This window comes from Ostrinia nubilalis, chromosome 11 (assembly GCF_963855985.1).
Source record: "Ostrinia nubilalis chromosome 11, ilOstNubi1.1, whole genome shotgun sequence".
In the NCBI taxonomy this organism is placed as follows: Eukaryota; Metazoa; Arthropoda; class Insecta; order Lepidoptera; family Crambidae; genus Ostrinia; species Ostrinia nubilalis.
The window spans coordinates 5452397-5468414 of NC_087098.1; the positions used below are offsets into that span (position 1 = coordinate 5452397).

A 16018-nucleotide genomic window follows, 5' to 3' on the forward strand; every position below is an offset into this window, starting at 1 on the left:
TAACCAAAATTCTATATTAAAAATTATATTAATTTAAATTGTATTATCAGATATAAATTAAATTGAATTGAAATATTAAATAAAATTGAAATAATTAAATGCACAACTCAGTCAAACACAAGGGAAATAAATCTTTATCTTATCTGTCCTAGATAAAATACCTATCTCTTGGTTAATAGGTAAATGCTCGGTAAAGTCTTTCTTTCATAATGAATTACTTCAAATACGAAAGTAGTTTTAAAAATCTTGGATATCTTTTCGTTCGTACCTTGTTTATTTGTCGAGGTATGAAAGTAAGTTGTAACAGAAGTTTTCATCAATAAAACCACAACAAAACACGATCTCGGCAAATACATGTTTTTGTAAACTTGTTTTTACACCGTACCTACAACCATTTTCCTCGTTTGTTTGAATCCCTTGACCTCGTTCGCGCCAGCTCCAACTCCAAGAGAGTAGGCCTGAGCATCTTGCTACCATGGCGATTATAAACCAGAGTTTAAAATACTGCCATAGTCTTAGGCCCAGTTTTTTGATTCATAGTTAAAATAACTACTTGTTAACTTTTGCTACTAATGGTTAAATATTAACAAAATGTTAACTAATAGTTAAAAAATGTACTAAAAGTCAAGCTAACCATTGTTCGAAAAACATTTTTTTCTGATATTTAACCACTTGTCATTTGACTTCTGTCAAATTTGACTATTGGTTATTTTAACTACGAATAAAAAAACCGGGCCTTAGTAAAAACTGGTCTATTCCGATCCCGAATGATGATTGCTTTGTGAAAACTTGTTTAACGTTTATCGATGTAGGAATTAAGACGAAAACAACATTTTTACAATTCAGAAATAATGTTTTAAATAGCAAAACTTCAATTAAAGTGTCGGGACAACACTGTTCCACGACAACGCGTTATTGCGGACAACTTAATTACTTTTAAAAGCAAAAAAACAACGTTTGACAGCCAGGCAGGTGCGGCAGACATGCCGTACAGTAGACTTCAGTTGCAGAAGTTGTGTAATGGACGTCAGTTGACGCTGTTTTATTGCAGGCATAAACAAATACACTCATGTTCTAACTACAAGTAAATAGTTTACGAAATTTCTCAGAATCGTTGTTCAGCTTTCACGATCTAATTCAAGCGAAATATTTGAATACCATCTCATTCAAACTACGGAAGCAGTGGTCGCGCAATAAAATTGTGAAAGTGAACCGTATCAGCCCTACCGGCGGAGGAAGGACCGGACCCAACCGGTTCCGTAGATTGAACTCGAGTTGTCGGAGCTCGTTGCACAACATAACCCATGCTCCACAACCATGCCGAGCAGAATGCCATAGGCAGAGGCTGCACGCTGCGTGGGCTAATGACCCATTATATAAATAACTTTCCTAACCAGAATTACGATGTTTTTATAAACTACGTATAGGTTTCTTAAGGCTTATTATTTTGACATAAAGAAAGCTAAAGATATAATAATATACAAAACATGTCAGACCGCTTTCGACTATCTCACTTAAAATACTTATTTGAATTGCAGTATTGAACATTTGCGTACCAATACAGTTGTACAAAACCTTCCAGAATCCAGACTCTTCAAAAATGTATACGGTAGAAGTGTAGACTACCTGTGCACTTTCAGGAGACATTAGCCTGTAAAATGACATAATAAAACCTATGTACACCTTATCATCTAAGAATAGTTTCACCTGTGAACTTCAAAAACTTTAATTGTTGACATTAATGATCAAGGTCAATGCTTCAGTTTAGCATAACAAACTACGTACTAACACGTACTACTTACTACTTTTGAGCTACTAACTAGTTGTTTTTAAGATGAAAGTTATTGCATTATTAGGTATTTTACGACGTTTTTGACGTTCATAAGTGCCAATTGTGGTCTAAACTGAATAAATATTTTTGATTTTGATAATGGAACTTTGCCTTCGACCTAAAAATTTAAACTTTTATAATGGTGAAGCTGCTCACGCTCTGAATTTAGTTTGCCAAATATGGCGCCTTTTTCATTTACATAAAAGGCATTTATAATTCTGTACCAAAATAAACTTTTGTAACAGTATTTGTCCCAAGAAGAAAAGTTTCACATTTAATTAATGTAGTCAAGGTAATGTAAACGCTCTATGTACTCTCATTACGTCCTTGGGAGTGCCGCAAGGCTGTATTTTAGAACTCATATTCATTTATTGTATACTTCACGATCTTGGATCTTGTATTCATGTGTGTTTATGATATGTTACATTTGATTTTATAATTGGTAGACATCTCTATTTAAATCATCGCACCGTTTCACGTCAGCCGTACATTTTCCGGATGTTGATCCATGTTCTTTGTTGGAAATAGACAGTGGAATCTACCATGATATCCTCTGTTGAAATCCCCGTACCTGGCTCTATGCCAATCAATACCTAATAAATTAAATTGCATTTTGGCATGCAAAGAGATCTCAGAGTGGAATCTAAAATTAACCTTCCAGAAGGTACAGAGATCTAATTATGTAGAAATTCTATTGTGAAGATGGAAACCAGATAAATAAAAGATTTAAATTCCGTTTTAATCTTAACACTAGTGGTTGGCTATTTAAATTACTTTAATTATGTATGTAAATAATGTACAATTTCTCAACTAATATGAAATATGTTGATAAGAAAAAACTGGATTTTAATTAATTACTTACCAGTGAATATCAAACAAGTAAAACCAGAACTGAATCGATTCCTGACAAACAGGGTCTTATTGTTTTTGTCACACACCAACACCACGACGCAAAATGGTTATTGACTTCTTCCTAATACTATACTAGGCATTGATGCAGTCTGTGTTATCGGTCTTGGGGCTTGACTTGAACTTATTATTTGTATGGACAAAGAACCACGGTCGATGCCCAGACGGCATACCTGTCACTGAAATGATTTACATAATTTGAAAGAGTAGTAAGTCGACAGCACCTCAGACTATAAATTTTAGATGCAAAATAGAACTTTATTACATTACCACTACATAAAAATGCCGAAGCTAGATTGTGCTGTTTTTCGTACATTAAAATTCGACATATTTAAAAACAGCTACAGACTACGGCGTCAAATCAAAACAAAACATACGATCTTAGTTGAGCGAAAATAAATATTTTTTCTCGATTTTGTATAATAATTGATAAGTCATTGTGGAATTCTTCCAGTGGTGATGATGCGTACATATGTACCTACTGTAGATGATAACTACAATTGAAACCTTAGAATTTGTTTTATAGATGATTTGCATTCAGAGAACAATATAATATACGTGCCTAGACAGACAGGTCACATCACATTACATCTCCAAGTATTTGATGACGCGCGCAGTACGAACACTACGAACTGCTATTTATAGGGAGTTGCGTGATAAACGGTTGTGTTGTTAGCTGATATCACAGACAAACAATAAGACATAAGTTTATATTACACCGCACGGGGACAGAATTATGCGGCACTGTTCTGTTGAATTAACGTAATGAATTAAATTGAACCAAACAACAATGCTTTGTAATTCAAATTTAATTATGTGGTTGTTTTCCTACTTCTCGGTCTCACACAAGTGAGATTGAAGACAATTCGAAACTACCAAAAAATAACGATTAGCGTTAGATATTATAATGCAAAACTGCACAGAAAAGAAGTACGCCTACATTGGGGGCTAAGAGGAGATGAGTAATTATCTCTAGAAAGAAGGCACTGATTACAAACAAGCTAAGTAAAGCTTAAATTCACCCATGAATGCCCAGTATCTGTTATCTGACCGTAACCGACCGGAAAGAAGTCTAATTATTGAACTGAAAGATAGGGATTTGATACAAATAACTATTTCAACGGCAACAGTCGCATACGATCTGGAGTCGTCTAAGATCCAACAGGACGTTACTTTAGCTTCTTATCTTTGTCATTAGCAACTTCTTAGCTCCGAGAACAAGAGATCAATTACGAGCCCTAATGGCATGTCTCATTTAGAGGGCCGATAAGTTTTGGCGCAGAGGTGGCTTATTCAGCGAATTTAATTAGTGTGGGGTTTCATTAGCACGGCTTGTCGCCGGTTACGTAATTGCCATCGTCAAGTACACGCGGTGCTGCCAATGACGGTCCAGACTTGCCCGGGTCGCCCACCAAAATTTAATTTATTTACGTCTATTAAAATACGAAAATTCATAAAAGAACTTTGTTGTTGGTAGTCTAGTTAAACATTGTGACCTTCATTTGGAAACTGATCAAGACTCGATATTTAACTTTTTACATAGCAAACTGTTCGCTTGTTATAAATAAGTATGACGCGGTTTTTACTTGTAATCTGGGGGCACGGCAGTGCCCCCACCAAGTCGAGCAAAAAAGCGGCACGGCCGTACCATCCTTTTCTCGAAGCAATTCAGGCCATTTTCGACCGCCTGTAACTTCGTTGTGGATAAAACTAGAAGGCTGAATTTTCATTAGCTATGCAGGCATTGTAAAGACACGGTATATTTAAAATTTCATTCAATTTGAACCAGTAGTTTAAGAATTATAACGGGTCAAAGTTACTTAATTTTGTCACTCACTGACTGACTCACCGATCATCAAAATTCTAAGGCACTTCTAGCAGACCTAGAAGCTTCAAATTTGGAATATAAGTAGTGTTTGGTGTATGTATCAAGGAAAAACTAAAATATTTGGGGGCACGGTAGTGCAACCGCCAAGTCGAGTAATTTTTTTCAATTTCGGTCCAGTTTTCTAGATACATAACTGCTGTCTACAAAATACAAAAAGAAATGAGATTTGGGGGCATGGTAGTGCAACCGCCAAGTCGAGTAAAATTTTTCAATTTCGGTCCAGTTTTCTAGATACATAACTGCTGTCTACAAAATACAAAAATAAATGAGATCCCATCAAAAACAATACTTGTCAAAAAAACCAAGTCTCGCAACTCAGTTGTTCTACGGTAAAAAGTTGTGAGATCCATGTAATACCAAGTCCAGGCCAGGAAATCTTTAACGTTTTACATAAATATATTGACTTGGCCATCGCATGAAAATACGTGTAAATTAAATTATTTAGTGCGATGGCCAAGTCAATAATTTATGTAAAACGTTAAAGATTTCCTGGCCTGGACTTGGTATTACATGGATCTCACAACTTTTTACCGTAGAACAACTGAGTTGCGAGACTTGGTTTTTTTGACAAGTATTGTTTTTGATGGGATGTTTACTTATTTTTGGTATGACACTCTGGAATACGTAACGTACGACAAGGCGACAACACTACACTTCTTCAGTTAAAGACGTAAACATTTAAATCTTGCCAAATTTTTTAATAATTGCTTTATTCTAATTAAAAATGCTGATTGATTCCTATTGATAACTTCTGGAAACTTTTGCCAGCTAGCTGGATAAATTATATTCATAGAAACCATTATTACTCATTGATAAGGAGATTGAATACTCTGCAATGAGCAATCTCCATAAATAATCGTCAGCAAACCAATCGAGACACAGACTAATGTCTTGTGATTACATAAACCTAGATGACGGATAATAGCGCAAATAGTAAATATAACTGCAACAAATTACGAGCATCTACGAATAAATTTGAAGCAGCAATTTAAAAAGCAGTTCTCAAGTGCGCAGACGCCGTTGTGAAATACTCACGAGAAACCTTTGAAATGAACCTTCAGTCTGAACCGCTCACCGTCCAAGGCCACTGGTCATGGCTGGCCATGGTGCCACATAGCATCGCAACAAATGACTATCAAAATTCTTTTTGTACAACATCATAACAAAAACAAGTTTACAATTTGAATGCTACACGAGTAAATCAACAGTTAATTATTGGCCTTAATTATAAAGGCTGCTAGCACAATCGCTAACCGACCGATGCAATAATCACATAGTTCTAAGAATTGATTCACGATGTGCAGATAAACGGGTTACGGTCAGACACGTAAGGGCCTAGTAAATTGACTCTCGTCATGATTTACAACTTTACTGGTGAATAATTGACTAAATTCATTCAAAATCAACGTCAATACGGTGGAAATCAGCTCTGCTGTTGTTATAAAAGGTTATTCACGGTGTACCCTGGCCTAAAATAGCTTGTCAAAGTGAAAATTAGGGGCATTAACGTCGGCATAATCTGAAATCGATGGCGAAATACTTTCGTCAATGTTGTAACAGGTTATTTAAACTGGCTAGTCGCTGGTATAAATAACAGTTAATTTCTCGTGTCACGCTCCGTTAGCCGGCGTCGCGTGCCCAACAGTCTTCCTGCTTCGCGTCGACAACTCGGATTCCAGACGTTTAACTACAGTTTTACAATGGTTTATCGTGAAGAATTCCAATGCAATGTTTGAATTTTTGATTCAAACCAATAAAATCACTGTCTGACTTTTGACATGAAAGACACGCCTGCCTTTTGTTAGATCATCATTTATTGTTATAATACGTTTCGTTTTAGATGCTCATATTAAATGCATGAGTGAACATTAATTTTTAATTTGGGTGGCAACTTCTCTCTACATTATATTCCTTTATTATTTAGGATATCAAACTAAGCAAGTTTTCCAGCTAACATTACCAGCATTACGTAAGGAGTGGGTTACGGATATAAGAATGCAGGGCAAGTCAGCCACGGACGCGGAGCTGCAGAGCGTGACCGTCGGTATGTCCCACGGTCCCGTTGAATACAAAACGCCTGAATCAATACCCACCGCGGTGCCCTTGGCTAAGGAAACTGACTCATTTTGCCAGTACTTGATCAACTGTTAACATATTTGAAGAGAGGGCAACGGATGATGGTTGACCAGAAAAGAAAAATAGATTATGACTGGTGTTGTGGTTGTTAAAACAAACAAAAACTCCACGTTTCCAGAAATCAGTCTTGCTGAGTTGGTGCTATAGCGCAATATTTTCTTGACCACGATACAAGATTGTGAACAAGACAAGATTTATGGTCGTGTCGTAAGTGACTGAGCAATGCTTTTCACGCTGCTTGTTGTTTCATTAAACTGGTTCGTTTTTCTTGCGGACACAACTAGTTCATATTTTTAAAGGCATCGATAAATTATTTTTTATTTGATGTTCATTAATACGAAGACGAAGCTAATTGCAATAACGAACATAACTAAGGTTGTGCGTCAGCAAATGTAACGCACGCTGTATCTGGGTCGTCTGCAATTTGGGAGGTAAGCTATTTCCAATCTTCCTCGTGCCTCAGATGCCGGCTGCGAGTGGCTGAGATGCGTTCCAGAACACAAGCATCTTGCTCATTTAACTTGCAAGTTTGAGCAAAACATCTCATTGTACTTTTCCATTCTTTGTTAAAACTGAAACCATGAATAACATAAATAATCGTACACTGATCAGGTATTTTTGCTAAGGTCACATTGTCAACGTTTAAGAATGATTCATAGCTAACTTATTGTTAGCTATGTATACAAGTAAGTGCAACCTGGGCTGATTTAAAACTACTTGCAAGCAATTCACAAAGAATTATGAAGTGACACTCGCACACTCACGATGTATCGAATGTCTTTGTTCGCAAGTACCAGACAATGCTTACATAAACAGACAAGAACCGCTGCACAGCCTGTAAGTAAGTGGAAATCTAATTAAGGAGCGCGTTTCTCTGTAGGTAAGGCAAAGGTAGAATTTAGAGACCTACATGAAAAGGAGAATCTAAACGTTTAAGCCAAATCTTTTTTACAATTGCCTAGAACTGTATGTAATATTAGCTATCTAGTCTTAGCATTAATAAAATTACACAATACTGCCAATAGTATTATTAAAAAGCCATTAGATTTGTCTGCCGTTTGCGTGTTAGTAATAACTTCAAGTATTTCACAATAGGTCGTCTTTATTTTACGAGTTCAAATCCTTGATGTCTATTAATTTAATATCTAACTAGTGCCTAATATCATGTACATTGAACGAGGCTTCAGCGATCAGCGTAAACATCGTCGTGAGAACCAGTTTGTTATTTTGGTCGATGGCAGTGCGGTGGGGGGCCGCTCAGGTTGCAAGGGCTGACGAGGTCACAGTACCTTAAAGCGGAGCCAATATTGTCATAATGACACCTACCTTGTACCTGCCTACATATGCATCAGTTTGTTTACGAGTCTGTAGTACTGGAGGTAATTTAACGTGAACAAGCTTTAGTGACCCAGTAATGCCATCCTTATACTGTTGAAAGTGTAACGTTTCTTACGTGTCGTATAGCTAATAAAAGTGCCCTTCCATTTTCTACGACACAGGGGACCACATGACGTATTTGTCTAGTAAATTAAAACTTTTTCCAGATTGGCGTACGTACATACAATGAGGCTATTTCCCACATGCTATAAAAATCTTCCTACCTAATTAAATGAAACTTTGGTACTAATGGTAATCAGATAAACAGTTGAAGATTTATTAAAGGAATTGGTTTGTCCCTTAAAGTTTGGAAATGACAAAATTAGTACAAACTTAGCTAGTAGTTATCCATGCTATGCCCGAAGTCATTATCACTGAGATCAGAGATCAGTTTACTTCATTAGTGAATATTTAGGAAGAATGAATGGTGATGTAACATTCGACGCAACCTTAAAATTACGATTAGATGCACAAGCACACTGTACTTTTAAAGAGGAAAAGAGTTTTCCAATAGGAAAAAGAAGTGCCTACTCACTTGATAAATCTGATTTAAACTGGGCTGGTTCTGTCTAAACTGGCCTCAGCACAGATGGATAGAGTCCCACGCAAGGAGTTTGTCTTCAGTTCCACAAGATGTTACGTTTCAATTTGAATTATAAATTAACCGCTACTAGGGTAGGAATTTCTTATCATGAAATGTCTGGCTGGAGCGAGTGTTTGAGATGTTAATTTTCTAGCCAAAGCAATTAAATGTTGATTGACACGCATTTTTCGAAGAAACAATTGCCTATTTCGCTCAATAATTAATAATCTGTCTGTTGTTAGTTATTAGCACATTATGATTGATTAAGAATTCTGAAAAATGTAAAACTTCAGCAATGGCGTGTTTCGTCTTTGATTCAATAGCACGATTTTGTTTCATCACCTGTATTTTTAGCTACAAAACCACTTCGAAGTCAAGCCAACATCGTAGTTACGTAGTACGAAGTACAAACCGACAAAAATTTCAAGAGACACAAACTCGCTTTCCCCGCTAGCCGCGGCCCGCTTGATAAGTGGCCTAAGGGCTCCCCCCCGGCCCCTCCGACCTACTTCCCCCCGCGCCCTAGTCATCTTTGTGCTACACGCCACTTGCACAACTCGGTATCAGCTGTACGAATTGTATGATCTAGGACAAGTGGAAATTCTATTCGATCAGTTTTATATCCTCGTCGATTGCTTCTTTAATAGCTTTTTCACCTTACCTGACCACATTTTGACGAGCTATCTATTAATTTTTAATTGTTTTTAAATTTACTTCAACGCTTTCTAAACTAAAACCAAAATCTGTACTGTTACAGAGCTCCTTATGGCTGATTTTATTGTGTCTTTAGTGATTATTTTATTTTGTGTTTGGTATCTCATTCTCTCTTCCGAAAACGTGAAAAGTCAGACCAGAGACCAACCATACAGATTTTGCATACACACTGCTGCAGCTGTAAATGCCACAGTTCCAGTTCAACTGCCAGCACAAATAGATTATATTGGCAACTGCCAATTCCTTCATAATTGTGTGCTCGACTTCCATTGAATTGTTCTCGTAAACGATAGTCATCATTACAATCCCACACAATCCAACCAAGACCTCGTGAAGGTCGTTCTCTATTGTTAATAGATACCTACTTATTTTTCCAACTCACATGAAGAATGAATACATTTTCAAAATAGTTATAATTTTTAATTCAAGAACAAAATTGGTCGCATTTTTTAATGTCTAGACTCTATGAGATATCTCAGGTATGTATGTATGTACTATGGCACTGTTTTATACAATACACCTAATTGGAGAATATTGTGCCAACGCACAGACGTCAATACATAAACACTTTGGTATCTCTTTTCGTTGTTATGGGGGTTACAAATACATTTGCTGTATTGCTGTCTGCTGTACTACTTTGTTAACGTCCCTTTTTGATATAATTTAACCTTCATCCTTATATTTCCATAGGTTTTTACTCGAATTCGGCAAGGACACAGGAATATGTTTAATATCGTGGATATTCTTAGATTGAACTTTTCTGGGTCAGCCCTGAGGAATATGGCACATTTTAGTATTAAATATCCCGACCCTTGTCCGCCCAAGCTCTATCGAATATTTTTTGCGACCTTCAGGGCCGCGCCCGGCCGAGGCTGGGACCCCGGCTGAGGCCGAGGTGTCTGTACAACAGTAGGTATTAATTAGCGCAGGGACAGCCGCCCTTTAAGCCAACGCTTATGTGGGATGAATATAATATTATCTTTCCACGGTTGGTGCCAACTCATGCCTTTAAACCGCACATACTACTGCTTATTAACAAGAGTACCAACAAACTAACACGTCGTCATAGTGACATAGGCTAGGAAATAGGAATACATAATACCCATCATAATTCAATCTTTGTGTCAGATTTTCCTCGATTAATCTGATTAGAAGTTTGCAAAAGACTTTGGAAAGTAGGTAAGTACCTAACGCATCATCTGCATCATCAACATCTTCTTAAATTAAGTATAAGGAAAGAGTTAGGTATTGTAAATAAATATAAAAAAGGTCCAACTATAGAGCCCTGGGGAACTCTCATACATAACCTAAAATAAATAGATCCATGGGAATTTCACTTTTGCAATCTGCAAAGAGTCATCACATAATATGAGTCTCACAGTTTTCCTGAATCATTTAATGTCTCATAGTGATTTAATTCATTTAATTAAAAGGTTATTTCCTAGTCCACGTAGTCTAAGGCCTTAGATGAATTAAAATGTATTCAATAAAGTACATTTTATTCATTCTTAAAGCACCTTAAGTCAGTTCCTAATAAAATTGAAAATGGGTTTATTGAGTGTTTTATGATGATTTCGTTAAAGATCTTCTAAAAGCTGGATAGTTATTACCAACCTATTCATCCATTTGACATGATACACAGGTGCCATAAGCGCTATAATATCTGCGCGCAGTATTCAATCCGGTGAGCGAAACTCGTGTTTCAGGAGAAACCAGTCCTCGCCGTGTAGGCAATATAAACAAATAAGGTGCGTAGTTATAATGCTAGCCAGTTGCGTTGAAACTTGAAGTTGGTCTGGCGTTCCTCACTCGCCAGGAGAGCGCTGTACAAAGATATGTCGTCTATTTATAAACGAAGCGGTGCACGAACGCCGAGCGAGTCCGCTTTTGTCGTGCCTCTTGATTTTGAATGTTTTGTGTCTTGTGTCCACGAGTTCCGTGATAGCATTCTCTGATAGCTAACTGTACTTGTGACAATTGCAATGGCGGTTGTTAGAATAGGCATTGTTCGGCAAATACCTACACAGTTATCTACTTTACTCGTTGTCACTGCGGTTGAAGTCTGATAAGAACACTCGTGGCAATAATGAGATAAATTATAAAGAGATAAGATAATTTGATAGAATTGTGTAAGATCAATCGCGAGAATCTTTCCATGATTTGTTGTTTATTAAATACTTATCAAATCTTGGATAATAACATCTACGTTCTTATATACGTATAAAATGTAAGATGTAAATAAATACAATCATTACTACATAGTCAGATAAAAATGTCGTTTCTGCCTACGAATACTACTAGCGTTTCTTCGATAAAAGAGGCTAATTTGATTCATTAGCCTCAAACAATCAACAATACCCGGCGAGGAGATCAAAGTTCTCCCGATAATGAGGTCGCATTGTTTCTTTATCAAACACTTTCAATGTGATACCCGTAAACGAGCACAGTATAACGAGGCGATCACATTTAGATGTAGCGTGATCAAAAGATCGTGAACGAAACCACTAGAAATTATGACACATTTCAGCTTTTAATTCGAAAAAGTGAGCAAAAACGTCTATAAATCCATAGGTGGATATAGTGGATACTATTATATTACTATACTTGACTCACCTTCGAATAGAACACTAAAAAGTTTTAAGATCCGAGAAATAACGAAGAAAAGTAAGTTCTACTGTCTGCGTTCAGCGAATCGATTCCTGCTAAGCAAGCGTTCAGGGTAATGCCCTGTGAATTACTTCAAAATATGTCTACTACCTATCAGGATGCAGGAAGGTAATTTTACATGGTTAGTCAAGCTTTCAGTGCAATTTCTTGATGATTATCGCAAATAAAAATTAAATGGCCAGCATAGTTCGGGCCAGCCGAGGAGAGTGGAAGAGCGGTGCGTACGGCAGTCGGCGGCTCCGAGCCTCGGTGCATCGAACGCGGTGAGAGCGGGGTCGACGAACCTAACGCCATGTGCATTCAGTTATGTTCGATTTTGTATCTAATCGCTATTTACTGTGATTAGTCATTTGTGAAAACAAAATTGAGAGGATGATTATTTTTAGGAACCTCAGCAAGCCTTTGAAAATAAATTGTTCAAATGGCATGAAAATGGTAGTATTGATTATGAAACCCAGAAATCATTATGTAGAAAAATACATAGATATTTGAACTATTTTAATAGGTAGCTCATGAAAAATAGAAACTAAACGAGTCAATACTCAATACTCAATACTCAATTCTTTATTGCATCCATAATGTTACAGAGGTGGTATGTATGGTTTTATAAGATACAATTATGGACCCTAATAAATATGAGTCATAATAAATCATCGTATTTTAGGTCAAAAGTTCATAATTCGAAGTAATTAACAAGTTTAGCGAATTTCAATTACCTACTACCTACCTACCTTCTTAATATCACCTTTCATAGTTATTTCTTACATGATATCAAATATCTTACTATACTACTAATGAGGCGTGATTAAAGAACCTACGGAGGCTAAAAACCTATGAAACCTACCTAAGTAGGTACCACATTGTTGTCAACCCTCCAACAAAGAGGAGTCTAGTGGCAATTAAAACAAAAACCGATACAGCCTTCACACGCCTCAATCACAAATTCAAATTTGGGTGAAAGGAAAAATACCTATTAGGTACTGTGTTGTAGGTAGGTAGGTAGTAGGTAAGTACGATGGAGACCCAAGTTTTGAGCCCTTTTCGACAGCCCGGGCGCGCGAGGCCCTTTTTGTTCCCACTCCGCCCCAGCCTCAAATGCCCCCAATTTTCCTCTGTCTCTCAATATGCGCAGTAGATTTAATTTATACATGTACAATATGTAAATGTATGGAGCTAGGTAGGTAAGGTAGGTACCTCTATGACGGAACAGTGATCATTATAGGTACATAGTTCCCATCCATAAAACGAGCTAACTTCTAGTTACTAAGCTATACATATAGGTACCTAGGTGAGATTTGGAAAAATCTACGTGCTAGCTAGATTCGTAGTCGAACAATGCTGGGTTCAGACTGGGTGACTTCGATTATACCTCGATCTTTTGATGATGATTGTTACATAGGTAAGTAGGTACCTAGCTACTTTCTTTCTATTCACTTGTTTAGTGAAAATGAAAAATTAACTGGCATTCATTATACCTACCTACATGCCTGAGGTTTCCGTCAACTGGGACCGCAATTAACTGGGACCGCGGTCCCAATCGCCGGATGCGTAAAAATTAAATAATTTTCTTCCGGCGACTGGGACCACTCATGGATTTTAGTACTGTACCGATTTTGGATTGAATAATATTTTCTTTAAAGTTATCTATGAGTGGTCCCAGTCGCCGGAAGAAAATTATTTAATTTTTACGCATCCGGCGACTGGGACCGCGGTCCCAGTTAATTGCGGTCCCAGTCGCCGGAAGCCTCCATGCCTTACGTTACTTTGGGTTTAGATCAATTTATAAAAGTGAAAGTGTGCAATATTCAAATGAATGAAAGTAATATTTATTTATAGGTAACCTACCATGTCGGTAGGTACATAGGTATTACAGCAAAGGTAGGTACTAGTAGGTACTACCCAGTTACCAACATGATGAAAGGAATGGATTATTTTCAGGCACTGCGGCCTTGTTCCCGCCCGCAGAACGGCAAGTGGTTTCCCAGTTCCTATTTACCGTGAAGAGGATAGGTATGAAGATATGTTACTGGCTGAAATAATCTGGTTGAGGTCCCACCTACCATGTTTATTTTATTAATAAAATAATAATCATATAAACAAAACAAACAGGTGCAAACTGCAATCTTGGGCAAAAGCCATGACATTGATACGCTCTGAACCTAAACAGCAGTAAAATTGTGGAGCTAAGCCAAGGCAGCATAAATTAATGACATCTTTCAAGTAGGTAGGTAGGTAGGCAGACACTGTACGTGTTATCTAACGAAAGCCGCGCGTAAAGAACATTATACAATTATGATGCCGTCCGATTGAAATAAGACAAGTTATGACTTAAACTGGCCTTGAAATTAATTTATCATTTATTTTAAACACCAAGCATTACCTGGAGCTCCTTATTCTTGTTATCTTTGAGCGATGCTGCTCTGATAACACCAGCTTTCCATCCCCATTCGGAAACTTTATTCACGTTAATTTTCGTAACACCACTCACAGAGAGAAATCGTTTGCCAACTAAATCTTCACGGTATTTATAGGCCATAACGAACTACACAATCACATTATTCACTTTAAAAACTACACAAACGTCAAGAAACTGCGCTCAAACGCACAACACGTCACACTCTTCGTTGAGCGAAGGGAAACTACGTGGAAAACAAAAAACCTCTCTGCGTAACGTATTTACAACCCGACCACATGAAATAGTTCGCAGAGATAGTGTCAATGCTGAGAAATATAGATCTCTTGAATTTGGAATCGTGATAATCAGCTTCTTTATTATATTGCAAATTTAAGATGTTCATTCAATGCAAATATTTGATTCTGTTGATGTGGCTTCAGGATTTATCCAACTTATAAAAGTGATTGCAAGGCCGTACTAACTACGTTGTAGTTATATTTGAACGCGATAGATGGCGCTTTTTACGAGTATCTTCATAAAGCTAGGATAGACTAACTGCATGTAATGTAAAAACTTTTATAATAGTTTTTATTACTATTCTTATTTTTATTAAGAGGTTCAATTGATAAATAAATACAATAAATTGATATTTTTATTTAAATCCAGTTTCGCAATATCAATAGTATCGATATTCATGAAAATCTGTTTGATGGTAATTTTCCATGAATAATAATCACGTTGTGATAATGAAGGTTGAACAAAATGCAGTTTATTTCTTTATTTAAAAATATCACCAACAAGATTATACCACAACAAACTATGAACATTTTTAAACGAGACTGACAAGTAATTATTTAGATTAATTAAATATTTTACTGATAAAATTATTTTTTGGGGTTTTTAACTAACTAAATCTCAATTAAAAATAAAATAAAATACAAGGCTTAATAAATAAAAAATAAAAAACATTCAAATCGCTGCCTTGGGGGAAGGTGCCCAGAATGCTGGTCACATTTTTCCATGCTGGATGACCATTCTAATTCATGGGCCAAGGTATAGGCCAGCCTTTGGATCGTAAGATGTCTCAACTAACTGATTAAAATAACCGCGAGATGCTGGAGCTGTCACTTCCATTCATGGTTAGCTCCTGTCTGTGGGTATTCATCTAAATATATAAAAGGAGAAACTGACTGACTGACTGACAGATCAACGCACAGCCTAAACGGCTAATCGTAGGCACTTGAAATTTGGAAGGGACGTAGCTTAGGTACCGTAGAGGTGCACTAAGAAAGGAATTCCCGAAATTCCCACGGGAACGGGAATTAGCGGGAAAAACGGGATTCACGCGTACGAAGTCGCGGGCGGCCGCTAGTAATACATATAATTTAAATTTAAATAAACTGTAAAAACGTATTTCGGATCGGTATTCAAATCAAATCAAGCGTACTATTATGACATACTGCAACACATTGTGTTGTAAAACCTTGGGAACTAATAAATGTACTATAAAATGTATCC

At 36.9% G+C, this 16018-nt stretch overlaps 1 protein-coding gene across 1 annotated transcript in view; it reads right to left on the reverse strand.

Moving 5' to 3' along the window:
- The window catches only part of LOC135075973 (protein PRRC2A-like), a 200160-nt gene extending 185404 nt beyond the window's left edge, over window positions 1-14756 (reverse strand). Inside the window, exon 1 of the mRNA XM_063970419.1 lies at window positions 14486-14756. Within this exon, the coding sequence (XP_063826489.1) occupies window positions 14486-14641 (156 nt within the window). The 5' untranslated portion in view covers window positions 14642-14756. The remainder of the gene's footprint in view (window positions 1-14485) is intronic.
- Window positions 14757-16018: the final 1262 nt, after the last annotated feature.